Below are 27,560 nucleotides of genomic sequence, written 5' to 3' on the forward strand. Positions count from 1 at the left end.
TGCACAGAATTATATATACATTTATTAAGTATATTTTAAGAATGTATTTAAAATGTTTTCTCCTGTCAGTCAGTTGTCCGCCCACTTCTAAGTAACTAATGGTCAGAGATAAACGTCCCGTCCTCGATAATACCGCGCCGTCTCTTTATTTACACATGAAAATGATATAACCAGCAGCATGAAGAGCTGATCGTGTGTAGTTTAGAGGACTGTAACTCGGGTAAGTGCACATATCCCTAAGTTTCATTGTGTTTGTTCGTCCCTTTGGAGTTAAAATGTTAGGATTAGCAAGAGTTAGCAAGAAAAGTTAGGTGAGTTCAGCTCAAACTCTTCGTCTGACATCTTTTAGTGCTGCTCACCAGATATTCGATGGAGTAAAGTTATTAATTTATTTAATTATCGTCTTATGTCTTTTGATTTGCGAAAGCGCTGCTGATTCAGCGCAATGTTGTTATTATTAGCACGTAGCAAGCTAGGACGCTCCCACTTCTTTGGGTGTTTTCAAACGTGTCTCCATGTGCAAATAATGAATGGAGATGAATATAGTTTGGTTATGGGAATTATTGTGACGACTTCAGATAGAAACCTGAAATGTGATTTATATTCAATGTTTATGAAACTTTCCGTGCCATGTGAAGAAACTTCTGTAACGATAAATACTTGTCAAGGCATCTGCTTTCACTCGGATTTCTTCCATGGAAACTACAGCAGTCCAATGCTGTTGTGAGTATCTTCTCACCAAACCCCTCAATAAATAATAAATATATATATGTGACAGATCAGTTTCCCTGCTCTCTCGTTTCACAGCTCGATGAAAGTTCACGAGAGGTTTGAGGTTTCAGTGTTTCCATCCTGGCTCAGTCTGCAGGCTTGTTTGATAGCTAGTCAGTAGTTTTACAGGATCTGTCATAATTAATGCCATGATCTGAACTCATATTGATGTATTCAGGAATGTTTCTCAGGGTGGTGTTGGGATCATGTGTTGTTTGTGCTCTTCAGGGTTGGAGGAGAGCTGGGATGGCCTCTAAACTGTTCGACAGACTTCGCCGTACGCTGTTTAAAGAAGGGGAGCTTCCTCTGGAGACGGACGGACACGGAGCAGACGACTTCCCGGAGAGCTCTGAGCTGGAGGACGATACAGACTGTGTGTCAGCACGACTCCGAGGAACCCTGTGCTTCGAGGGTGAAGGGGTCCTGGACTCTGAGGACGCAGGAGACGCGTCGGGGCCAGACAGCGACTCCGACTTCTTTGGAGAGTCCATAGATAATGCATTTAGCAGCACAGGTAGTCATCAATAACACCTGTTTGATGTCACTTACTCACTCTTGTGTTGTTCCAGATCTTACAGTATTGTTCAAAAGTTTGGGATTAGTCATTTATGCTTTCCAAGACTACATTTATTTGTTTAAAATACAGTAAGAACATTCATTAAAGTTGTGAAATTATTGCAATTTTTAAAAACTGTTTTTTTTTTATGTTAATATATTTTAAAGAGTAATTTATTTCTGTGATCAAAGCTGAATTTTCAGCATTTATTTAAAATACAAATCATCTGTAACATCTTTATTGTCACTTTTGATCAGTTTAATGCTTCCCTGCTGAATAAAACAATAGATTTTTATTTAATCTCACTGACCCCAAACTTTTAGTTTTACAGTAGTGTCTGCTATTATTATCGTGCCAAGAAAAATAAACAAAAAAACTGCCCATTTGACTTATAAAGCTTATAACAAATGTTCTGATTTCATATGATTTGATCAAATTTGGGTCAGACTCCTCTGAAAATCATCTCAGCACTTGCAGTTCTCGAATCACTTTCTCCATTCTGTGGATTCAAACTGACGTGTCACCAAACAAACTGGAAGGCAGTGGTTTCTGTGTTGATGGTGTAAAATCTGTCAGCTGTGGTCATTATGAACTGCCATTGTATGGAAAAGAGCTTGTGTGGAAAACAAATCCTTCTTTTAAAACAGCATGTTATTGTAACGAGCTCTTCCTTTAAGCTTGAACACATTTGAAATGGTTCTTGTGAATTTACAATAATCTATTTGTAGGCAGATTTCGCTTCTTCTTTTTTAGTTCACTTTTAGTTCACTCTGATGCTTCGCAGTTGCAGTTAATCTTGTCTTTTGGTTTATAGATACCAGCCCAATAGGTCCTTCCCCAAAAACCTCAAACATGATCACCAGACAACTACAAGAAAACTGGCGGAGCTCAAGAACTCGTTGCATTCCTGAAAAACTTATCTTTGAGGTGACTGACGCCAGTGTTGTGCATGAGACAAATTCCAAGTATGTGGTAAGTACACTAACCCCAACTGTGAACCATTTGAGTCCAGTTTCGAGAACCATTTTTCAGTCTGTTTTTTTAATGGCAAAATTAATCACCAAGCATTTTAAATTAGGGAAAAAGACAAATAAGACAGTTCACACCAAAGAAAGGGAAAAGACTTGTTTAAAACACATGCAAGTTCTTAGAACAAATTATTTGCACATTTTTTTTCTGTAATTAATTTCGATTAATTACATATTATTTTAATTTTACTTTAAAGAAAATTGTCACAAATCAAAGGATGACGGGAAAAAATGGATGCTGCATTAATTTTGCATTAATACATAAAATTTTTTCTTAAACCCATTTATCAGTTGCAGGCAGTGTTGGGCAGTAACGCGGTTTTGTAATTTGATTTCTTTGTAAGTAATGGAGTAATTTTTATCGTGATATAATTTTCTAAATAGAGTATAGTTACAAGCCAAGATCTCTGAGGTTACTGCCGCGTTACATTGCTGACAGAATGCAGTGTTTTATAATCTAGAGATTGTAAAAAGGATGTAGCACACACACTGTTGAGTCAAGTGCATTCAGTGGATTAGAGACCTTCTCTCGCGAGACCCAACGCGACAGATCGTGGTGACGGGACAAGACTTGATAGGGGAGTGCAGTATAAAATGATTCAGGAGACTCTGGTAAAATAGAAATATCTAAACATAAAATATATAAAACAAATAAATTAGTTATTCATCTATTGCACAAAAGCAACATGAACTAATATTAGCAGGTGCAAGTGAATGCAGAGTTTTTAATGCTATATATTTTTTTTTTTAAGTTTTTAATGCGTTTGCTGCGTTGAACAATGTTGAATTCTGGAATGCAGTGGCCAGTCAGGAGTGCATTGCTGAAGTGTGCATGCTCACGAATCCACTCATTATAACACACAAATTGTAGATATTATGAAAGATTTATCATGCATATATCCATTATGTTATAACAGAGCTTTGTGAGATTGTGGTGAACTGAGATTCCATCTTTTTTTAGATTAAAAGCAGCACTATTTGCTTGCATTCTGCCAATCCATGCACGCGGCAGCCGCTTGCTTTAGTTAAAAATAACAGTGTTCTGTGAATGTTGATGCTTTAATAACAAATGTTTATCAGGGGCATTTATGCTGGGATTTCATGTAAATTTAATGGATGTAGCCACAGAAAAAGTAGCGTAACTATTAATGTAACTAATTACTTTTGAAATAAACTAATCAGAACAGTAACGCAATTACTTTTAAAAGGAGTAATCAGTAATTTAATGACAATTTCAGAGTAACTTGCTGGTCCGTGTACTTGGCGGCCAATGGATTTTCCTTTTGAAAATAGAAAACCAAAATCGGGAATCGAACATTCACTCGTTTTTTATTTAATATTGAAAGTAGGAAAATTTGAATTTTTTTTCCAATAAATATAAAAACAATGAAAAAACAACATTCAGGCATAAAACATTGTATAAACAGCTTGAATATTTGATCAACATCAATTAATATGCCTACTCAACAATATTAATTAAAAAAAGTTTTGACTGCTAATTTGCTATATACTTCAATACTGCTGTGCGCTTGACTGATGTCGCGTTTATCTGCTGTTTAGTTTATTTATTTAAACTTCTCAACTTGTTACTCTAAAGGCTTATTTACCTTCCTTTTTCGAACACGCACATACAAAATGTCCATAGAATGGGAAAAAAGAGCGGCTTTCTCATCTTTCAGTATTTAAACAAAAAAACGAGTGAATGTGAATTTGGTTTTCTTACTTCAAAAGGAAAATCCGTTGGCTGCCAAGTACACCGACCCTTGCCCAACACTGGTTTCAGGTTTTACATTAAATCAAATACACTTGTGGTCTTTTTCTCCTCAGCTCTACACGATTCACATCATCCATTCTGGGACGTTTGACAAGACTCCCGCGGTCATCACGCGGCGCTACACTGACTTCGAGCGTCTACACAGCCGCTTGCGCCGCCGTCACGGAGACGAGATGGATGGCGTGTTCTTCCCTCGCAAGAAGCTGCGCAAGAACTTTGCCGCCGAGACCATTGCCAAGCGCAGCCGGGCGTTCGAGCAGTACCTGACCCACCTTCACTCCCTTCCTGACCTACGGAGCACACCTACGTTCCTAGAGTTCTTCTACCTGGGGGATCTGCGCGCGGGCCAGATGCTGATGCGAGTGGGCCGCTACCAGGACGCCCTGGGCTCTCTCCTCAATGCTCTGCGACTCCAGGAGAAGTTAGGATGCCATCAGCTCCTGCAGCACAACCAGCTCCAGCGGGTTCATTGGTTCTTCACGCTCTCCGCCTTGGTCACCTGCTTTCAAGAGCTAGACCAGCTCGGTGAGGCTCAGGAACACTGCGACCGAGCCCTGCAGGACCTAGCGCCTTCCCAGGACGCTTTGCAGCAGCACCAGTTGCACCCTCTGCTCATCCCGCTCCTCCAATCCAACGTCAGGCTGTCCTGGAAGGTCTCGAAGGACAAGAGGCGCTGGGAGGCTCTTCTGCAGGAGATCCAGGAGCAGGGGATTGATATCGGGAATCAGCCCAACCTAAAGGAGTGTCTGTTTAAAGAGAGTATCGAGGACAGCGAGGGGCTGGTCAGGGCTAAGAACAAAAGTGAAGATGTGCCATAAGCATTCAGGGAATTTTTTTATAGGAGTATTAGAGGTTATGAGGGATGATTTTGATAGCAATATGTATGATAGCTTACTAAGGAAACCTGTGGAATTAATGCTAATTTGTACAATGCATCACTTTTAAATACACATATATTTCATGGGCACATTTCAATACCATTTATTATAGACATATTCTTTATTTGGCAACTCTTTACTATATGATACAATTTGTAAACATTACTTTTAAAGGAATAGTTGACCAAAAATGAAAATGTGCTTAAGATTTACTCACCTTCAAGCCATCAGAGATGTAGATGAGTTTGTTTCTTCATCGGAACAGATTTGGAGAAATGTAGCATTGCATCACTTGCTCACCAGTGGATCATCTGTAGTGAATGGGTGCCGTCAGAATGAGAGTCAAAACAGCTGATATAAACATCACAATGATCCACAAGGAATACACATGACTTAAATCCATTAGAAAATGTTGTGTAATGTGAAAAGCAGCATGTTTGTAAGAAACATAAACATAAACATACGTATATAAAACATAATTTAAATCACATATATATATATATATATATATATATTTGTTAAATATGTAAATGTGACATATTTGGAAAAAATATATACATGCAAGTGTGTGATATAAATACATAATAAATATACACAGTATACACACATATATTATAAACGAAAACTTTTATTTTGGATGCAATTAATAGTTTGACAGCACTAATCAAAATCCATAAACATTACAGTATTTTGGACTGTTTGTTACTTATAAATGGTGCTTGATCTCTGCATATTTCTCTCCTGATTCAGATAAGATGATACAAATTTTACACTGGAGAAAGTAATATTATTAAAAACATTTTAGTGCTGGACTGGTTTAATGTAAACATGACTCTATTCTCTTCGCAAGTTGTTAACTGATGGACTGGAGCGGTGTGGATTACTTCTGAATTATTCAGATTTTTTTCATCAGCTGTTTGGACTCTCATTCTGACGGCACCCATTCACTGCTAAATGATATTGAATTTCTTCCAATGAACAAACAAACTCCTCTAAATCTCAGATGGCCTAATGGTGGATAAATGTGGAGCAAATTTTCATTTTTAGGTTGAACTACTCCTTTTTAATGCATTCGGCATTATAAACTAATAATACTTTTGCAGATTTCAATCATTTAGGTGAGTTTAATTTCTATACTAAATATGCTAAAACGTTTTTCAAGTTTAAATTAACAGACGTTAAATTAACATAATTAGTTAAGTCAACAATAAAGTAATTTCTAAATTAATATTCACCTACATTAATAAATGCTGAATGATATATATTATTAGTTTATTATAGCTTTAATGCTTTAACTAGTGTTAACAAATTTGAATGGTAAATTGTTACCCTTTATTTTTGTATCCTATAAGATCCTCATGTGGGATCTGTTTTTTGGTGTGACACACGGATGTTTTGAACTACTTAATTCCTTGTTTTCAGCTGTCATGAGTTGCAGCCGGTTGTTTTGTGTCTTATATTAAGTAGCCTTAAGCTTCACAAACCATCAACCTTCATTTGAGCACCTCTAGCACACATTATTTAGAGCGGACATGGGAAAGAATTAAGCGAGGCTGTCTACTGTTTACATTCAGCTGCCTTGAACTGATTTGCCTTTTTGGTGAAGAATGCTGTATGAATTATTAAAGGGAATTTCTTCTTTTTGTGTAAATGATGAATGAAATTGCAAGATACTGCTACAACAGTGTTTCAGTGCTGTGAATTACAATTTCCAATAGAGTGCTTTTACTTAAACTTCAGGTAACCACAGTTTATTCAAGCAGTGCAAATAACACTAAACCTTGCTTTTTTATGACTTTTTTCTTCATATAATATGATTGATGCCTTTATATATCAGACAGAGACTTTTTATTGAATGAATATGCTCAAAATTTAAAGTTTTTATATCTGAGCCCATTCTCTTTTTAAATGTTTTTATGTAATCTTACAAATTGTTGTCCCTTGCACACAAATTTGGATACTTTTGTATACTGGTTAAACAGGTTACAGTTTTCCCCTTTTTTACCTACTAAATTTTAACTTGAATATATTTATTTATGTATTTATTTATTGTTTTTTGGTGTAGTTGAATCAATAAAGTAATGTACTCTTCACAAAACAAGTTTTCACACATTTGGTCATTTTAAAGAAGCTTTCGCAGTAACTAAATGCTTTCAGGTTTTTATTCAAATTTTGTATTTCAAATAATTTTATGCACTAAAATTGTTCCAGCTGAATTTACAGTAGGTAAATTAACTATTTGCATCGCACTCCGATGTACTGAATTTGCACTGCTCTCTGTTGTTGGAAAATAATAATTTGTGTTTTATTCTCCTCTCCTCAGTAGGTTTCAGGTTCCTCATTAAGTTTGGGTATGAGAGTAGACTGAGATTTTTAGTATTTATTTATTTTAGTAAATTGTCATTTTGTTCTGTCTATCTTTTGGAATCATATTTAACCCATGTTTAAAGACAGTCTTAGCCTCCAGGGCACAATTGCATAAACTGCTTAGACTAGTTAGTCACTACATTTTTTTCTTTAAGACTGGTCATAACTTGTTCAAGTCAGTTACATAAAAAAACAGGTCTAATTTGAATCCAAAAAGAAAGACTGATTACCTCTTGGCTAATTACTATTAGGTGAGACTAGTTTTTAAGTCATAGGTGACTTTATGCATCTAGCCCCATTTCTTAAATCTTAAAACTATGGTCTTTTAACTTTGTTGTATTTTGTAAAATTATTAATTACAAAATTCAGTTTTGAGGGCCCCTTACACATACTGTTCTCTAAAAGCACCGAATGTGTTTTTTCTTAAAGCACAACACCTCCAGCTCGTTTTAAAGCACCTATCATCTGCCATCTAGTGGTCACATAAACCTTACAGCATTGCACTAAATGCACATTAATGTGTCAATCTGTTCCAAAGCTATGCATGCAGTCTATTCTATACAAAGGACTCTATTCACTTGAAATCAGATGGCAATATAGCACAGCTAACATGCTGGACAGCTGCAAAAAGTATTTCTATGGGACGCATGCGCAGAGGAAATGTCAAAAATCCTGCGGGGATAATTGTCCAATGTGTTAGAGATTAGTTTCAGGTCAGCTCACACACTGCCATAAAAGGCTTATAGGTTTGGCGTTGTTCATAATCAAAAAAACTAAACTATTATGTTTCAAATAAATAAAGTATCTAACTTTATTCTTAACTTACATTGTAAGAGTATAATTTAAAAGAAAATACAACGTCCATCTTTCTATTTCAAATGTTCATGCATTAGTGAACATTTTCCCCCCGTGTATAATGAAAAAACAATAACTTTTGCAAAAATATTTGCCATATATTGTGGCATTTACAGAGCAAGTGATTAAGTACGCTACCCATGAAGTAAAAATTGCACTGTTCTGAGTATTTCTTGTTTGCATGTGCCAGCAACACTACCTTGGATCTTTTAATACACATTTTTGGTGCCCCGTGCCCACATGTTTTATTGTTTGCCAGTACAGATCATCCCGCCCCCAACTCGCGCTATTGGTTGAGAGCGTGCTTCAAGTGTTCTGATTGGCTGACAGGCGCGGCTCCCAGTGAATACTTTCTAATCTGGAGAAAAGTATAATTACATTGGATAACTTTTTGGGTAATATTTGACCAACCGTAGGGCGTGTATGCATACTATTTAAAACATCATTTTAAAAACGCAAACAAAAACAACTTGAAGCATGTTCCCTTCTTCCAGCCCTAACTTGGACGGGTTTTGTTTGTGTTTTTTCCTCTGCGCGCAGGGATCTCGAGCTCTCCTGACTCGCGGACTCTTCCAGCAGCAGCAGCAGTAGCTCTAGCTCATTGTGTGACCGAGCACAGCTCGAGAGGATGACGGCTCCAGGCTGGTGTCTGGTGAGTGTGCTTGTGTTGTGTCTGTCTGGATGCTGGAGCATAACAGACGCGGCTTCAGTACCAAACTGCACAGGTGAGGACATCCATGACTGTAATTACATTCAGTTACATTTCCTAGTAATCAGACTACAGTTACTGTTGTGTATATAGAGATTACACGATTAAATATTATTCACAGTAACAGTTTATTCATAATTTATTGAGCTCTTATCTTTCTATCTCTCATCATTCTAACTCATCTTTTAGCCTACTGCTAAAGTCTTTCAGTCTTGTGGACATTCACACTGAGATCAGTCGTCAGTCACGTGGTTCACAGCATTCAACCACTGGATTTACAAAAATAACTTCAGCTTTAAGAAGTGTTGCATTGCATCAGCTACTGATGAACACAGTCATTTTTATTTGAATTATGATTAACTTGATTAATTTTACCATTGTAATTTCACTTTTTTCCCCATCTGATCCTTTCACCTTACTTATTTACTTGAAGCACCCCTGAGATTTTAAAATAAGTATTTTAATAAAGTATCACATTTGCATGGTCATGTTTTGCTTTTTTCAGTAAGTTTTATTTTATAACAACCGATAGAGTTCGCTATATTTTATGACTCTTTTTATTTTTATATTCATACAGTATGTTTGAATTTTTGTGTTGTTTTGAATCGAAATGCTTCAGATCAAATACTTAGTCACGAGGATAACAGTTATTGCGAATAAATATGTTTGGGTTGGTTACAACAGTAAAGTAATAGGGAAAAAAAGTTAACTTATGTCCATGTTTTCTATTAGCATCACTATTCACTACTACAACACAAAGAGTAACACTGAGGGAAAAAGTGGTGGTGAACTATATTCACTTAAATAGTTTTAAATTGCTAGCGAATTTCACAAATAATTGCAAAGAAAACACACTGAATTAAAAGTCACATTTTCAAGTACTAGAAAGACTGAAATAATACGTTCTTGTGAAACATACTGCACTACAGTTTTATTTACAACTTCTTAAAACCATTCTTGACAGTGTAGGTTGTTACAGCAAGTTGTCTTTGAAACTGACTCCGTTTAGGCACGAATCTGACTTTAATTTGAAGCAGATACACATGTGAATATCACACACACAGTTTGAGACACATACTGAAACCCACTGACTAACAGATGCTGTAATGCTGCTCTTCTGTAGAGGAGGGTCACTGTCCGGCGAAGCTGACGGTCGTGCCGTCCAGTCGAGGATGTGTTTCTGATAAAGACTGCTCTGGAGGACACAAATGCTGTGTTTTTGACTGCGGGGCTGTGTGTGTGCCGCCTGCTTTCAGTAAGGAACACACCAAATAACACTACATTTCCATTTAATAGAAATACCGAAACAGTATTTTTGTCCATTGGTCTTTAATTTAGTTGCAACTTCTAAAATAACTGTATCCAGTAATGCACTCAGCATGCAGTGCTATGGTGTCTCAGTCGTGTGTCTGTATTACAGCAAAGCCGGGAGTGTGTCCACGCAGGAAATTTGGAGCAGGGATGTGTGCTGAGTTCTGTGTCAATGACAGTGACTGTCCAAACAGTGAGAAATGCTGCAGCAATGGATGTGGACATGAATGCACGGCTCCATATACAGGTGGGAATATTATATTATATTATATGCTTGGGTTAGCGTATTATAATACTTATAGTACAATTCCTTCTGTAAGTAAAATGATGTTGCTTTGAGTGTTTGGTGCAGTGTATCTGAGGCTGAACACTGTTTGTCTGTCCATGCAGTGAAGCCGGGTCGATGTGCTCTCCCGAAGGGGACTCCAATGTGTGCAGAATACTGTTATCATGATGGCCAGTGTCCTGCTGAACAGAAGTGTTGCCCAACCACCTGCGGTCATGCATGCAGTGAACCGTGCTGATTTAACCTTAGAAAGAAAGAGTCAATGGAAGATTGATTTTGCATAATCATGCATACTTGAGTTTTTTGTACCGTTTAATGCTTTATTCATAGGAGTTGTTTCCCCTGTTTATAACCAGCTAATAAACCTCAGTAAACCTTCTATCAGTGGTTGAGTTTTTTGGCCACAAAATAAAAGAAAATTGCTTCATTGAAGTGTTGGTATTTTTAGTATGCCAGTGTTGGTTTGGTTGTTCTTTTCTCACGTAACAGCTCATTGGCATCAGTGCTTAGGAATGTACAAGTTCCCCTCGCCGAGACCAAATCGCGTGCAAAATGTCTTGTAATGAAAGAGACCTCTATTTCCATCCTCTCCAGGAGCTTGGCAGCAAAAGGGTCAAAGCATTTGTCGGCAAAATCATGACAGTGATGGAAGAGCCTTGAAGTAAAGTACTAAGTTTCCAGAAATGAAAGAGTCAAAGAGTAACACTGCACTTTTGGCAATTTAATCACATAAAGAGGGTAAAAATGTGCAAAAATGATGAAAATGTGATCTGAATCGAGGTTGGTGTGCATCAGCGTCCTGGAATGTGAACAGACTGTGTATTCTGTCTGGAGGGAGTGCAAAGTTTGCAGTTTTTGTCTAAGATGTGCAACATTTGATGATGTTTTTTAAATATACACTACGATTTAAAAAAATACTTTTAATCAGCAAGGACACGTTAATTTGATCAAAAGATCATTTGACACTGAAGAATTGAAAAAAGGCTGATGAAGATTCAGCTTTGCATCATAAATAAATGACATTTTTATTTGATATTAAAAAAGTTATTGTAAATTGTAATAGCATTTCACAGTGTTACTCTTTTTACTGTTTTTTTAAATAAAATAAAAGCAGCCTCTGTGAGAGTAAGATATTAATAATATGTATACATAAATGAGGTTATTAAATCAAAAATACTTGAAACCTTTAGAATTATTTAGAAAAATCCAGACCAATGGCTCCTTTTCTGTGCACTCCAAATCCCACTAATCCAAAATCCTTTTCACAACTACCGTATTTTTCGGACTGTAAGTCGCATCAGTCCAAAAATACATCATGACGAGGAAAAAAAAGTCACACAGGACTATAAGACGCATTTGTTTTAAACCCGCGCCCTCTCGCGGCTGCAGACGGTAATGTTTTCTCTTGGTTCATGTCAATTTTTTTTTTTTTTTTTTTTTTTAAATACGTCGCAACTGACTGTAAGTTGCAGGACCAGCCAAACTATGAAAAAAGTGCGACTTATATTCTGGAAAATACAGTATACGTTAAACATCAAATCTCTTCTGACTGGCTGAGATTGTATCATGTTGCACAGCAGTTTCTCATTCATTGTGGACATTCAGATTGCTTATCTCTGGAAATTTGTTTTGTTTTGTGCCTAATTAGGACACATTGTAGCCGACTTGAGTCAGCAGTGTCGGCAAAAATAGGTAAGATGATAATGAGGTGATTTGATCAGTGATACTTTTTAGTTTAACAACCAGCAAGTTAATGGGAATCTGTAAATCTACATTTAAATGCATTTATATATTATAAATTTCCAAGTCAGATAACAGAAAGAATTTCAATCAGCCAATGCCGAGGCTCTTTCACACACAGTAATTCAGACAGAATGGCACAGCTGAATGGGATGCTAAATAGTTTCATAAACCCTCCAAAAAAAGAAAAAAAGAAAAAAGATGACATTCTTCTACAAAATCCCCTGAGGCACAGACAAAAAAATGTTGCACTGAAGATTCAAACTGTTCTTAAGACATTATGGATTTCTAGTCAGTTTATTATGGGAAAGTTAACCGCAGTGTTAAGATCTTCAAAATATGAATTCTGTAAAAACACCCAATCTGGAGGTCATTGTGTGGTCAGCCCACAGGCAGAAGCACAGAATAAAGACAACACACACACACACAAACAAACAAAACTTCCAATGCTTCAAAGCAGCACATATTTAAATCTCAGTGCACTACAGAACATGGAAAATATTTGCCACATTCTAAGACATCTATTTTCTGTAGCTGGATAGTAGTGTCTGCATTTCAATGAGGTCTAGTCACGCTCTCAAAAGAGTGGAGTAAACTGAGACGACTTAACATCGCTCTTCTACATATATTTCTCCCAGATGCCTGAACCATGCAGTTCCTTTGAGAAATGTTCACGTGACAGCAAGCTATCGTTTTCCAAAACAACACTGCATTCATAAAACAAAACGAAAAACTCAAGAAACAATACTAGCCATAATAAGGAGGCTAATCCATCGTGGCAAGTCATTTGTTCAACTGAAGTTCAGATCAGTCACTTGGCATTGAGTCTTTCCAGGGCTTTAAATCATCTTAAAACTCCAGCAGCTGCTGTTTAAGCATCATGATGCTCGTCATTTCAGCCGCCAGACCTGCTCTCACAGTTTAGGCCAGCAGTGGCACTCGGATGAGGTTGGCCAGCGGTAGGCTCAGTTCATCCACCTGGAAAGTGCGGGTCAGCAAATTGTAGAAGGAGCCGTAGCCCACCGCGACCACCGTACAGATGAGGCAATGACGATGTAGGGCATGCTGAAGTCAGGGGTGGGTAGATTTACCAGCAGTGGTTGGGTGTACACTCGCACAAAGTAGCTTGATTCTTCTTTGACTGGGACACTGGAAATTAAAGTCCAAACGTTACAAATTAGATACACTTTCTCACTGTTAAAAGAATAGTTCACACAAAAATGGAAATCTGCTGAAAATGTATTCACCCTCAGACCATTTAAGATGTAGAGGAGTTTGTTTCTTCATCTGAACATATTTGGAGAAATGTAGCTTTATATCACTTGCTCACAAGTTGATCCTCTGCAGTGAATGGGTGCCATCAGAATTAGAGTCTAAACAGCTGATATAAACATCACAATAATCCATGCCACTCCAGTCCTTCAATTATCTTCTCGTGAAGCAAATCGCTGCATGTTTGTAAGAAACAAATCCATCAAGATGTTTTTTGACCTCAAATTGCTGCTTTTGGCCGAAAACACGAGTCCATGATCTATAATAATGCTTAAAAAAAAAAAAAAAAATTCCTGTTGTCCTCTTACATCAAAATCCACCAACATATTTGTCTAGAACTGTTTTTGCTTGTAAATGGTGCATGATCTGTGCATTTTTTTCTTCTTATTCATACGAGACGACATCAGTGCAGAAAGCGATAAAACGCCTTAATGTGGGATTCGTTTCTTACAAACGTGCAGATTTTCATTTCATAATACATTCACTGTTGGACTGGCGTGGTTTGGATTACTTGTAGATTATTGTGATGCTTTCATCAGCTGTTTAAAATCTCAGTCTGATGGCACCCATTCACTACAAAGCATCCACTGGTGTATGTAATGATAAATTCCTGATAAAGAAAAACACATCTACATTTTGAATATATCTTGTATTTTCAGCTTTTCGGGGGGTTGGGGGCAAGGCTAAACAATGGTGGGTCTTGTATGAAGTTGGTGTTCATTGCAACCATACTTGGCACAAGGGCGCTGACCACAGATGAACTGTAATAATATATTTATAATAATACATCAATCAGATATAGGGAGTTGCACACCGGATTAGATCTGTACAACAATTATATTTAGTCTAGGATTGCAAAAAAAAAAAAAAAAAAAAAAGACAAAATCTGATCTTGCAAAAGTAGCTAGACAGGTAATGTCTTTCAAAATACTTGATAAGCAATCATCTTACCCGACGTAGAAGCCGTGGTTGGGATCAGGGGTGTACTCCGTCCATTTGAGCAGGGCCCTTTCAAACTGTAGAGTGACCTCGGTGATGGAGTGAGGGGGTAACTGGATCAGCATCTCCAGCAGATGAGGACGATGGTGGTCTTTAGCAGGCTGGTACTGAGTGTAACCTACAGGAGAAGACACAAGGTCTAGAAACGCTGTGTTCTCGGTGTCCACAGGCGTGGGTCTTGTTCTGTCCACTAAGGAAAAGTTTGCGAACGCTTTACTCTGAATTTTAAAGTATACTTCCTCATTTTGAAGAGTGTTGAAACATTTGCCAAGAATTCTTTATTTTGGGCTTGTTCCCTACCCAGGCGTTTCAACATCGCTTCTACAGTTAATTAACAATTAAAAACAGTAAAAATACTTAATACATTTGGTATGTCAGTGTACAGAACATTGTAAATATATTCAATACTGTTACATCAGCAAGAATAAGAATAAAGTAACCTTAATTCAGCAAGGATGCATTCACTAAACAAAAATGACAGTAAAGCCATTAAAAAGGTTACAAAAGAGTTCTATATCCAATAATTCCTATTCTTTTGAACTTTCGATTCATAAAGGGATCAAGAAAAAATCTGTCATGCTTTCAGCAAAAATATCAAGCACCAAATAACCACAATCCACATTTTAATAGATTTTAATTTAACTGTAATCATATTTCACAATACTACTGTTTTACTGTATTTCTGATTTATTAAATGCAACCTTGGTGAGCATAAGACCCATGTTTAAATTTTTTTTTCTTTCAAAAACCGTTGAAAGGTAATGTACAGTAATATTCTAATAATGTCAGTAATAAGCAAATAATACTGTCATTACATCACACCACTGACAGATACAGATCAGTGCATCGAACCAAGCATTTTAAAGAACTAATATTATTTTTTTCCCAAACACATAAACAACTGAATGAATGCATGAATGAATCTTAAGATGCTGGTGAAAAATGAAAAGGCCAGAACGGCAGCATGGACATTTGAACACAGGAATTATTTAGTCATATTAAGTAAATTTAACATTATAGTAAATATAACATTTTTCATGATTCAAGTGCTGGAAGTCAAAAGAGACCTTAACTGAAGAATTGCCCTAAAACAAGTGCTAAATATATAGAAAGCACACAAAGTTGGAGTATATTATATTTTTTTTATATTATGCATCTACTCACTGGGCTTGTTATCACGGGACTTGCTGGTGACTGTCAGGGTGTGAATGTACAGCTGCAGGTACCAGGACACTGAATCCATCAGCAGCACAGGAAAAGCTCGATATGGGTGGTTGTTTAGATGACGGTGTGGATTTCCCCGGTCTGCAGCCCAAAACCAGCCACGCAGCGCTCCGCATGCAGCAGGGGAGACAGCATTTCGCCTGAAGCACGAGGAGGAAGAACCACAGCATCTAGTTGACATGATCTATTAACACAGATTAGAACGTCCCAAAGGACAGATTCTCACTGTGTAACAATAACATAAATAGTTCAGCCATACAAACACCTATGAAATGCATTCATACCACTATCTCCTCTCCAGCGCAGAAAGAGATAGAGTGAACGTAAGTGGCCAAATGTCTCCGCTCTGCTCAGGTCAAACATGGAATATGTCCTGCGATCCCCCAGCACCACAGCTTGGCTGAGCAGAGGAGTCCCAGGACTCAACTCAAACAGCTCCCCCTGGTGGACAAACAGCACAGCACTCACACTGACTGAAAACAGCCGTCGGCTACAGTGGAAAACTAAAAAAAAACAATTTAGGAGTTAAAAAAATACTCCTCAGCCAGTTCTATTTCCCATGTAGAGAAACATTAATGCATCAAAAAGTATATTGCTGTTTAAGTTTCACCTCAGGGTTGTCTGTGACGTCCATGTAGACTTTACTAGAGGTAGCAAGAGGACAAGCCTCTGTCAGAGTTCGAGAAAACATCTTGAACAAAGACCATTCTGTGAAAAGATGAAGGTAGTTATTAATACACAAATGGACTGAGCGTAGTATTGTTTCATGTTTCTGTCACACTGAATTGCAACGTTTCCCCATTGTTTTTCCAATGTCTTTAGAAATGTTTAGGTTTCTTATAGTGCGCAACGTTTCGAAAGCATCACAGTTTTTCCACGCTAGAGGTAAATCAACCTACGAATGGCTATTTGACACACTGAAATAAGAAAGGAGAAAGTCTTCTGACATCAAGCGTTCATTTATTACTCACCCTGTTTGGCCTGAAGAGTAGAGATCAAACACAACGTTTAGAGTTTGTCTCAGCTCCCACGCTTTACTTGTGCATCGTTCATCCTAAAAGAGAAAATCTGGAGGGTCTTCAGAAAGCAAGGAATTTTCCAGACAATGTACAACCTGAGCCAAAATATAATTTCTGATTTTTTTACAAATCAATTGTTTTTGTTATATAAGGCCTACCTGACAGACGGGTTTGATGTGAACCGCCTGGGAATGGAAACTGCTGTGAAACAGCTTCTCTTACTTCAGGAGAACTGCCAGACCTGCCCGGAGAAAAGAAGAAGCAAATGCATGAATTAATGGTTTCTTTAAAATAAGCAGTTATTAAAATCACAAGCAATGATCCTGGACCTTAGAACCACAAGGGAGAAGCTTCTTCCAGGGTGTGAGATTCTCCGTGAAGACAATTTCACGTGGTAATGTTGCATAACGTAAAAAACGGTGATCTGTAGCTGTGTGGAGAGAGAGAGAGAGAGAGAGAGAAATGACACATGCATGACAGAATCGTTTACATTAAGATCATTAACATGCATTTTTCAAAGTGAATCACTGCAGGTTGGCAAGAATGAATGAGCTTCAGTTGCTTCATCACTGTCAAGATTGAACACTGCTTTATAATTCACAGAAAGGGCCGCACCATTCCCCAGACCCAGAGGTTTATAAGAAGCACTGGGCTGTACGGTGTTGGTCAGGTCCATGAAGTTCAGAGATGCACAGAAGATCCCACACTCACAGCTCTGCTCCAGGGGGAGAGGGGATGAAGGGCTGCCCCCACAGCATGGTCCTCCAGAAGCCCTGCATCAACAAGATGTGCAGCTCTCGCACCGAGAACTTGGACAGCACTTGGCCGAGGGATTTGGGGAACAGCCGGTAATGAGAAACTGTTGGCAAAAAAAGACTAATCTTGAAAACAAATGTTAGGTAAACTCTGTAAACATTGCTTGGCAAGGATCAGCTCTTCAAGCAAACTTTCACTTCTTTCACTTCCAACAAAGCATAATCATCCGAATAGAGTACAGGCTGAAATCTATTCATTTTATTCATATTTTTAAACCGTATACCAGTCTTAATTTTATAAACAAGTTCAACTTTAAATATTATACCAAATTTAATTTTATTAAATATTCATTTTTCAAACACTAAATTAAATAATCGATTTTATTAACAAAGTGCATTCATTTTATTCAGAATTTAAATACTGTAGCATATCTTATTTTATTCACCAAGTCCATTCATTTTATTCATAAATACTACACCATAATTATTTGTATTAAATCTATTAATTTTGTTCATATTTGAAATACTACACTATATTAAATTGCAATAATTATGCCTATTTGTTTCATTCATGTTTTAAATGCGATACCTTATTTCATTTTATTATTTAAATCTATTGTATCCCCATAAAACACTAAGTTAAACTTTAGTTGATTAGTTTTGACTACAAAGCATTACACTTGAAGGGTAAAATTAATTAGACTGTCAATAAAACTAAGTATGGTGTAGTTTTTAAAATATGAAAATAGAAAAATAGACCTAGCAAATAAAATGAAGTATGGTAAAGTATGAATAAAATGAAAAGACTCAATTTCAATAGCCAAGTCTATTAATTGTTTGGATACACACCACACCAAACTTGTATTAGTATTGAGGCACTACATTTGGCTGATTTACAGTATGCTTTTTGTAATCCGCAACTTTTTGATCTAAAGTGTTATGTAAATGCTTGAAAATAGTTTTTAATTTGTCTACATGTGATTTCTAATCATTCATTTGCTTTTAATGAATCATTTGGACCAGACAGTGAAAGAAATGCAGCTAATAGTTGTCTGGCACACATGAGAATTCCTTTATACAGTTTAAAAGACATCTCATGATGCACATTATGATTATGAAGTGTGCAAAGTTGTGGGCTACTCTGAATTTTAACATTGGAACTTATTTCAAACACCTCCAACTGTGATATTTCATAATTCTGAGGAAGTTTACAATTGTTATTATTTAATGGTTTAACAAAGAAATGAGTAAAGGAGTCCATTTGACAGATTCTGTGTGTGATGGGATGCTTCAGCTCACCCTTCTTCTGTCCCTCTTGCAGGAGGTCAGTGTCCCACAGTGAGCGGAACAGGAAGCTGGCATAAATGTCTCCGGAATGCAGGGGCCGGATGACCAGCTCCTCCTGAAACTGATCTCTCGCTGGTGCTGGTGTTAAAGTCTCGCAGTTTTACTGATGCCGTCGCTTCTGTCCACCTCCACATCCGTCGACTGCCACTGCCTTTCATTCAGATCCTCTGCGGCGATACTGCCGTCGCGTGGCGTTTCTGAAACGCTTTGTTTTTCTTTTGTATTCTCGTTTGCCTTTTCAAGCGTGTCACAACTACTGGGGAATGCTAAACTAGAGAAAATCAAAATGAATACTAGAGACAAACCGCGCCTGTGCGCTGACATTTTTGCTGCAGCTTCCCTCGCTGCACACACTTCCTGGATGACGTTGACAGCATTGACCAATCAGAGACGAGAATCTAATAATAATAATAATAATAATAATAATAATAAAAACAGCGTAGCAGAAAAACAATAAATGGTCAATAAAAGAAAAAATGAGTATTTTTGTTAGATAACAAATTCTAGATTAACTTTATTTAGAATAAGTTCATATAAGTGAACTCCCATCGGACTGATTAATGGTAGCCTATTATTACAAGGGTTCTTGTTATTATTACGTTACAAGTTATTGTTATTATTAAAACTTACAAGAACGCTGCTAAATTCACTGTCACTACACGCTTTTGTTCCAGTGATTCGATTGATTTGAGTGTTTGCTTTAAAAGGTTCATATTCATTCAGTTGCCTATTCTGCAGCGTTAAACCAGAAATGTAGTTTGTAACAAGTGTGTGTGCTATGGAAAATAAAATAGCTATTAATAAGAATTAAGAACAAGTCATTAGGCAATCAGAAAGCTGAATTTATTTAATTCGTAAACATATCTGGTGTAAAAGGGGCTTACAACAAGTGAATCTCTTATATCATATATATCATTAACTGCACGAGTCGAGTGAAATAGCCTAATTTACTTTCATGTTGGCTATTGTCATCAGTTATAATTCTTCTTTATCCCTCAAACGAACTAATTGTTAATTCAGTTCGTTCCCAAATTAAATATTCGAGTTCACTTAATACAACAAAACTCGATTGGATCCGAATCTCGAAATGTAAGATTCGATTCGATGTGGGATTCGAAACATGAAATGTCAGGGTGAAAATCGAAACCTATGTTCTCATGCTATAATACGTCTTTAAGTCTTGTTTTAAGGCGCTTGACAAATTTCGTCTGGTCAAAATTTCGCGTTTGAGCTAAATATGACGATCGGCTTCACCTTTTTAAAAGAATCCTTTCAAAGACACTGATTCGTTCTGAACGGAACACGGCTACTGTAAAAAGCCCAAATGAATGAATTCATCTCAGAAGGCACTGTTAACACGTCACTCGCTAGCATCCCGTGATTCAGAGCTCGTCAGTGGGTCATTGTGAAGTGGATAAAGGTGGCATCTGCGCGCGCGCGTACACACACAAATACCCCAGCCCTCATGACAGACACACACAGTCTCGCTCCCTCATGCACACACACATACACATACACACATACACAATCACTGTAAAGGGTTTTAATTCAGCATGCCTGCTGCTGGATGCTCTTAGACCGAGACGCATCCTCCTCACCGTCTGGTTTGACTGCCTCTGAAAAGGATTTCAATATTTTATTCACAGCTCTCCTCATGGCTTCATCGGACGGAATAGACAAATGTCTCCTGCACAGAGGCAGATCTCAGAGTGACCCGAACATCCTCAGCGAGTCTGGCATTGATCTCTCGCACAGCCCAGGTAAAACGATGCATTTATTGTCTGGAGATGTCATTAGAATACGCGCTTTTCATTTCCACGCGCGATGGAGGTGAAAGTGGCTTATAATCTGTGTTAATAGCATCACTTTCATTTCAGTGCTGTGCACTGCACGATTGAGCTCAATCAAATTACACCGCATTTGATGCTCTGCCTCTATCCCTATGAAATGCATCTGGCTACCATAGTAATATTTCCCTATGGATCTGCATTATGGTAGCTATAACAGAAACCCGTATAGCAGACAGTCTAGAGATTATGTGCCAACTGTGGCTTATGCTACCGTTCAATATGAGCAGACAAAAAGATTTAGATCCTATTTTTTTTCACTGAGGGAGGGTCCTCGTTGTCTTTTGTCTCGTGTGCACATCCTTCCTTGTGCATCTCTGTGAGTGTTTAATACAGGTTGCTGTTGAGGACCTGGTGAAATGAGATGCATTTTTTGCTGCTTTGGCATCATTGGCTGGTGTGTCTGAAAGCTTCGTTCCAATCCGCACTGAGACTGCGCATGCACTGCTCAGCGCGGGTCAGTGGTGTCTCCTGGAGAAACGGATGTAGTGAGGATTCTGGAGGCTGCACAGGCGGCAGCTTTCCTTGATGATGGACAAGAGCCGTGTCTCGTGGAGACTGTGATTTGGAGTGTTCGCTGTGGTCTGAAAGTGTTTGTGTTCATTGTCAGTGGAGAATGGACGAATCTCATGGAAGCTATAGTCTGTCAAGAATGTGCGGGTCATATTACACCCCAAATTCAGAGGAAAGATAGATGTGCTATAATAAGAAACCAGAAAGAGATAGAAAAATAAGCCCAATTTTAGTATTCCCTCTTTTTTTTTTTTTTGGCATTGTTTTATTTCCAAAACAGTTAAGCACATCAGTTCTCAGTACTGTGAAAAATAATGATATATCATTTAGCAATGTACGTATCAATAATTGTTGTGTTGCTTGAATCATGCTGAACATTTAATATATTATTGAATATATTGATCTATATATTATTTACATTTTGAATTTGATGTTTGAAATTTATGTTTTTTATTTATGTTTTACTGTAAATCTAAATAAAGAAAACAGTAATTTAAAAAAGTCCTACGTGTTACATTTAATGAGAATTTTTGGGTGAAATGTGCTTAATTGTCAAGATAACACATTATTATTATTATTATTATTATATTTTTTTTTTACTGTGTGTGTGTGTGTGTGTAAGAATATATTACATAAATACACTATATATAATATACATCTTTGCACAATATTGCAACACATTTGGAAATTTCACACACACGCACACACACAAACACACACAATAAGAATATATCGGGACAGTGACAAGGTAAAATGTCCAAATGTGTTGCAATATTTTTGGCCAAATTATGTGGTTAATTATCATTCAAAATTGTAAATATTTATTATAATAGTCCTTAAATTTTATATATATTTAGAATTTATTGTAAAATATAACCTGAACCATGCTTTAATGAGATTTATCCTCTGTCACCAGGAGCGCTTTGCTATGAACGTGAGGTCCAGTGTGTACGTGGAGTGGAAATGATGCACAATGACCAAGCAATCTGTCTTGGGAAACAATAAGAGAAAATACCAGTTGATCTTTTTCAATCTATTGCGATAAAGATGACTTCTTTGAATCCCCACGGTTTCACCTTTAGCTTTATTGGTATATTCTGTAGGGACCACTATTTTATCACGGCTGTGCTAGCAATCAATGAGGGCAAGAGTCATGTTAACCTTTTCTCTTTTTAGTGATACAAAATCAGATGTAACATGACATCCGCAGGTATTTCATTCCACTCTGACAGTGTGGGGGCAGCACCATTTTACAAGAGACCGTTCACTGTTGAGTGCAGGTATTTTTAGGCCTTTAAATTCAGAGGAACTACATTTCTAGATTCATCTTGGGCAGATGCTCAACAGAAAAAGAGCTGATTTGAGTGGCACTGCTCATAGCTCTCAGAGGGGCGTTAACCTTCTAAACTCTGCCCCCCAAAAAATAATGCTTCAAAGGTTGAACAGAAAGACAGAGTCAGAAACGATTCATTAAAAGAGTCTTAAATTTAGATTCTGTGATGCACCCCATGCCCTGCTCACTTCACACCTCTTTACACATTAAAAGTGTCTTCACAGTTTGGTGAACCTCGTGCCCCAGAAAAATGAGATGAAAATTAAGTGTTTTTGTACTTTGTAACTAAGATAAAGTGAACATTTGGGGAATTCAAGGCACTTTATAAAGAGACTGATTTAAGGACTTTATCTATATATGCATCTTAACTTCTCAAAACTCTTTTTCAGTTTTTGTTTATGTCCTGTGCACAAGCCAGTATTTTCTAAATATTGAATTAGGAAAATCATCCTTAATAATGATGCTCAATTATAAATCTCTGCTATATGTACTCATGTTTGAAGGTTTCTTGTGAAGAGCACGTAAGGGGTTGGTGCAAAGGCCGGTGTTGTGAGGTGGGCTATGACTCATCAGCGTCCCTCCCGCTGGCTGCTGCGAAAAGGTCTAGCCCAGAAAGCCCTTCATATTTCTTTCCATGCATCTCTCACTTCTGTGGTTCTTTGGATTCGTGTAAAACATTATTGTTTCAGACTGACTGTGACTGTGTTCTTAAGAAGATGGGGGAATTCTCCTGTGCTTGGTTTTGCAGTGGTTTGAAAGGCAGTGTCAGAGTCTCACTAAAACTACTTTCATTTGTGCTGCTGTCATTGTTGGTACGAGCAGTTGTCTTTTAAGAGTAAGAGCCCTCAGTATGAAGTTCTGGTGAATACTGGATCAAACGTAGAACAAGCTCAGAGTTTAGCCTAGCTGACAGATCTTGATCATGACTGCTTTTATGTATTTTACTTATCTGGTATCCACACAACACACGATTAATGTTAGTTAGTGTGATTTTATGTCTTGTCAGTGCACTATTTCTTGATAGGCAGCATCGTGCTGTAGATCCGCTGTCGCCGTGATTTTGCCAAGCAAGACATGTTCCTGGATCAACAGCATTGTCCAAAAATATAAACTTTACCCAATCCCTGCGCCCAAACATAACCCTACCCATAATTTATTCCTAAAATCAGTGGGAAATGATAGCTGATTACCAAGAATGTACAGTAGAAACACCTAATCCTGATTTTAAGCCTAAAACAGATATTTCTTGAAAAGTTATATCTGAATTCTGATTGGTTGATTGGAGTGTTGTTCCAGGATCAATAAGGATGTTGATCCAGGAACATGTCGTACTTGGTGAAATCACGCTCACCGTAGATCCGCACAGAAATACATCTAATGTGATTATGAATTTTGAGAGGACAACGTTTGTTTCCTTTCCTCAAGTACGTCTTTACAAATTTGCTAACAAACTTTTCCTCCAGGATTTTACAGGACGTTTTTCTAAATGAACGAATTGATTGCAGCCTTGCAACAATATTTATAATAGCAACAAAGCAACAATATTTGCGATATTTTTGTCTCGTTTTGCAGTGAAAACCTATCAATCATCATGATGTTCTTATGCAGTTTGTGTTTGTGATGCTGAGTACAGTTAACTGTAGATACTGAAAGTACAGTATCGTGTTAGACAATATTTTGCACACTTGCACTGAATCAGTATTTAATCAGTGACACTTTTAAATATTTCTTTAATTTTAATTAATTCATTAATATTTTTACCATTTAACAATTTATCATGGTCTCTTCTTACAATTGCATGCAATGCAAAATTAAAAAAATATATTAATTTTTTTTGCAGTTTATAATAATATTATAAGTGACTATATATATATATATATATTAATAATATTATAAGTGCATTCATTTAAATCGTTAAGGTGTATATCCAGTAAAATAATGTTGATAAATACTGATAACATCAGATATTATGAGGAAAAGATGATTTATATATATATACAGTAATATTTAAGATATAAAATATGATTTTTTGTCATTGAATTGGCCTCATATTTTAACAAACCAAAAAGCCAGTCGCGTTATGATATTCTGCTCTGTTGGTTTGGGGGCCACCTTCAGTGCAAGTACGTGAAAAATAATATCACACCTTCCTTGTGGGAAACAAACCACGTAATGAGGTGTCAGTTGCTGAAATGTATGAAGATCAGGACTTGATTCGGGGGTCTTCAAATCCCTAACCCTAAGTGTTTCTAACCATTGTGAAGATGCTAATACGTAATAACAACATTGTGGCTATATTTCTCTCATGCATGCGTCAGTTGGTCCTAACTTTAAAAATCCTTAGGTGTCGTTCCAGCTTGGGATTGTCTTTCCTTAATGCAGACTAAGGTATATTCACTGGATAGTGTACAAGAGGAGACACAACCTGACCTTGTCAAGCACAGTTCAGCAGCTCCCAGCTCTCCTCAGCCGTGAAAACTGAACACAACAACAGGCTCAGTGACCTCCCCAGAGATACAACACAGAGCAGATAACGCCTATGACAGGCTTTTCTTTTCAGTAGTGTATATATCTGAAGCAAAAAGTTTCATATTTTTGAGGTTGTACATGTGACAGTGAAAGAGAAAGATAGGATTCAGAACTGAGTTTGTAGAAAACATTATGATTAAAGCAGCAAATCGAAATTAGCTTCACTGATTGACTCTCACGAGTATAAACTTTTTCCAGGATGATGGAAACATACCCCAGAGCATAATAAAAACAAGAGTATAACGCTTTAGTTAATCTACTATAAAATGAATACATATATAATCAAAAATAATAGCTCAGGAGTCTTAACATTTATATTCCATTTAAGCATCTATTTTGTCTCAAATGCTTCAAATATAACAATAGTAACAACAATTACAAGAAAAAAATACCAAATACGATGTCAAATAACTATTTCAAAGCACAGGAGACAGTTATATAGCATGTAAGTATCAAGTTTTACTTTTGTTTTTCAGAAACTAATACTTTTATTGCGCAAGGATACACTGAATTGATCAAAAGTGACGGTAAATAGATCAGTAATGTTACAAAGGATTACGGTTTCAAATAAATGTTGTTCTTTCAAACTTTTTATTTATTAAAGAATCCAGAAAAATTATGTTTTATAGTTTGCACAAAAATATCAAGCAGCTGACTGTTTGCTAATAACATCGATAATAATAAGAAATGTTTCTGGAGCAGCAAATCAGCGTATTATTATGATTTCTGTAGGATCACGTGACTCTGAAGACTGGAGGAATGATGCAGAAAATTCAGCTTTGCATCACAGAAATCAATTACATTTTACATATTCAGATAGAAAACTAATGTTAAAGTGTAATGATATTTCATAGTATTGCTGTTTTTACTGTATTTTACTTCTTTCGTACTCTATCCATCAAAAACATTGAAGAATCTTACCAACTCCAAAATGTCGAATGCAAAGAGTGACTAATATGGGTTCAAACTGTAATCACTGCAGTTCTGCACAGTCAACAGATCCGAGGATCTTGGCTCTCTGCTTTTGCCAAGCCAGTGAGCGAGGAAATGTAGTTAATATTGAATGCAATGCTGTTGGAAAGAGCAGGTCTCACTCTCGGCACACCTGAACCGTCTAAAATATCTCAGAAGCTCATTTCTCATTCTTAAGCTGGAGCGGAGCTGCCTTGGATGGATGGCCTAGCTCAGCTGAACCTGAGTTTATTGTGCTGTTCGTGATTCATTGAATTTGAGTCTGTTTGTGTTGAACAGTAAGTGAAACCATGACTGTAATGCAGTTTAAAGGCAAGAGGATGGAGTCAGGGGAAGGATAGAGAACGAGAGAGAGACTGAGTGGGTGTGAGCGAAGGGGGAACGGGGGAGGGGAGGTGGGAAAAAAACAACAATGAAGAGATACAGAAGGATGAAAAGGACTTCAAGTGACTCACCAGAGAGTCAGTGAGGATCTTTAAAGAGCAAATATACACATTTGGCAATACTCACAGGGAACATTAAGGCATATTTCTATTCTCAACCATCACACTCCCACGTCAGAGTCAGAAGTGCTTTTGAGACGTGTTTGTGATGCGGTGATCAGTGTGTCATTCTGTGATTAGCTTGACGTATGCAATCTTTTTCTGCATATATGACTGTCGTACACCTTTCACATTGATAGTTGTACGCGCTGCAGGAGCTGGATGTGCACTGTGGGTAATGTGGGCCGATGGCTGGCTGGTCCTGAATGGCAAGATAAGCAGGGTTTCAGTACCATAGAGAGCGACCCGGGACAGATTACTGCCTCTCAGATAATACACTCTCAACAATGACAGAGAGCACAGAGAGCCCTTGCTTCTCTCGTGTGGCTTCTGTGCCTTTAATGTCTTTAGTCGCCGTTTGAATCCATTCTGTGCTAAAATTAAGATGCAAAGGTTTTTGTTGTGATACATGCAAAACATGAATCAAGTGACTCTAAGTTTTATTTGTATTTGCTGTGCAGTGTCTGGCAGTGTCGTCATACATTATGTTTATAAATAGAATAATGTTTGGTGTGAGACACAAACAACTACTAATGAGCAACAAGGAAAGAGAATGAAAAGATTTAAAGGGTTAGTTCACCCAAAATAAAAAATCTGTCTTTATGAGTCACTCTTCTGAACACAAATTAAGATATTTCTGATAAAGTCCGAGAGCTTTCTGGCCCTGCATAGACAGCAAAACAACTACCACATTTAAGGTCGAGAGAGGTAGTAAAGACATCTTTCAAATAGTCCATGATGTGACATCAGTGGTTCAACATTATGAGAATAATTTTTATGCGCAGATAAAACAAAAATGTAAACTTTATTCAACAGTTTCTTCTCTTCCGGATCAGTCTTCGATGCGAGTACTGTGCACAAAGAGTATTCTCGTATCTTAATAAAATTACAGCTGAACCACTGTCACATGGACTATTTTAACGATGTCTTTAC

General features: G+C 37.2%; 4 protein-coding genes across 6 annotated transcripts in view; 3 read left to right on the forward strand and 1 right to left on the reverse strand.

Annotated features, from left to right (window-relative positions):
• The first annotated feature begins 58 nt into the window (after positions 1-58).
• snx21 (sorting nexin family member 21) lies at positions 59-5,106 on the forward strand. The gene is made up of 4 exons (XM_052595005.1): positions 59-220; positions 1,000-1,285; positions 2,142-2,299; positions 4,183-5,106. Exons 2-4 carry the CDS (start codon positions 1,018-1,020, stop codon positions 4,945-4,947), a joined length of 1,191 nt encoding a protein of 396 aa, XP_052450965.1. The 5' UTR covers positions 59-220; positions 1,000-1,017; the 3' UTR covers positions 4,948-5,106.
• A 3,446-nt stretch (positions 5,107-8,552) lies between these two features.
• On the forward strand, positions 8,553-10,962 carry wfdc2 (WAP four-disulfide core domain 2). 2 transcript variants are annotated; one of them, XM_052593361.1, is made up of 5 exons: positions 8,553-8,624; positions 8,770-8,954; positions 10,062-10,193; positions 10,359-10,496; positions 10,640-10,962. In XM_052593361.1, exons 2-5 carry the CDS (start codon positions 8,858-8,860, stop codon positions 10,771-10,773), a joined length of 501 nt encoding a protein of 166 aa, XP_052449321.1. In that variant the 5' UTR covers positions 8,553-8,624; positions 8,770-8,857; the 3' UTR covers positions 10,774-10,962. The 2 variants fall into 2 exon arrangements, with proteins under 2 accessions (XP_052449321.1, XP_052449322.1); XM_052593362.1 differs by lacking the exon at positions 8,553-8,624 and having other exon boundaries at positions 8,649-8,954.
• A 2,469-nt stretch (positions 10,963-13,431) lies between these two features.
• On the reverse strand, positions 13,432-18,991 carry pigt (phosphatidylinositol glycan anchor biosynthesis, class T; the record flags this gene model as incomplete). The annotated part of the gene is given in 12 exon segments (XM_052594297.1): positions 13,432-14,308; positions 14,499-14,664; positions 15,711-15,827; positions 15,830-15,940; positions 16,058-16,211; positions 16,381-16,478; positions 16,725-16,824; positions 16,948-17,035; positions 17,120-17,219; positions 17,405-17,490; positions 17,492-17,648; positions 18,844-18,991. Coding segments are annotated over 12 exon segments (1,431 nt in total), but the record flags the coding sequence as incomplete, so codon positions are not given.
• Positions 18,992-20,051: 1,060 nt separating this feature from the next.
• phactr3a (phosphatase and actin regulator 3a) overlaps positions 20,052-27,560 on the forward strand; it is a 31,188-nt gene continuing 23,679 nt past the window's right edge. Inside the window, exon 1 of one of the 2 annotated variants that reach the window (XM_052593429.1) lies at positions 20,052-20,651. In XM_052593429.1, the coding sequence (XP_052449389.1) occupies positions 20,459-20,651 (193 nt within the window). In that variant the 5' untranslated portion in view covers positions 20,052-20,458. The remainder of the gene's footprint in view (positions 20,652-27,560) is intronic. The other variant, XM_052593428.1, reaches the window with a different exon arrangement.

The sequence above is a fragment of the Carassius gibelio genome, chromosome B23 (assembly GCF_023724105.1).
Source record: "Carassius gibelio isolate Cgi1373 ecotype wild population from Czech Republic chromosome B23, carGib1.2-hapl.c, whole genome shotgun sequence".
In the NCBI taxonomy this organism is placed as follows: domain Eukaryota; kingdom Metazoa; phylum Chordata; class Actinopteri; order Cypriniformes; family Cyprinidae; genus Carassius; species Carassius gibelio.

What these genes read in the sequence shown, in the direction of transcription:
- snx21 (XM_052595005.1), top strand. Translation starts at nt 1,018, where the DNA reads ATGGCCTCTAAACTGTTCGACAGACTTCGCCGTACGCTGTTTAAAGAA. An exon ending in TAATGCATTTAGCAGCACAG is followed by an intron (nt 1,286 to 2,141) that starts GTAGTCATCAAT and finishes TTTGGTTTATAG; the next exon opens with ATACCAGCCCAATAGGTCCT. An exon ending in AGACAAATTCCAAGTATGTG is followed by an intron (nt 2,300 to 4,182) that starts GTAAGTACACTA and finishes TTTTCTCCTCAG; the next exon opens with CTCTACACGATTCACATCAT.
- wfdc2 (XM_052593361.1), top strand. Translation starts at nt 8,858, where the DNA reads ATGACGGCTCCAGGCTGGTGTCTGGTGAGTGTGCTTGTGTTGTGTCTG. An exon ending in TTCAGTACCAAACTGCACAG is followed by an intron (nt 8,955 to 10,061) that starts GTGAGGACATCC and finishes GCTCTTCTGTAG; the next exon opens with AGGAGGGTCACTGTCCGGCG. An exon ending in ATGCACGGCTCCATATACAG is followed by an intron (nt 10,497 to 10,639) that starts GTGGGAATATTA and finishes CTGTCCATGCAG; the next exon opens with TGAAGCCGGGTCGATGTGCT.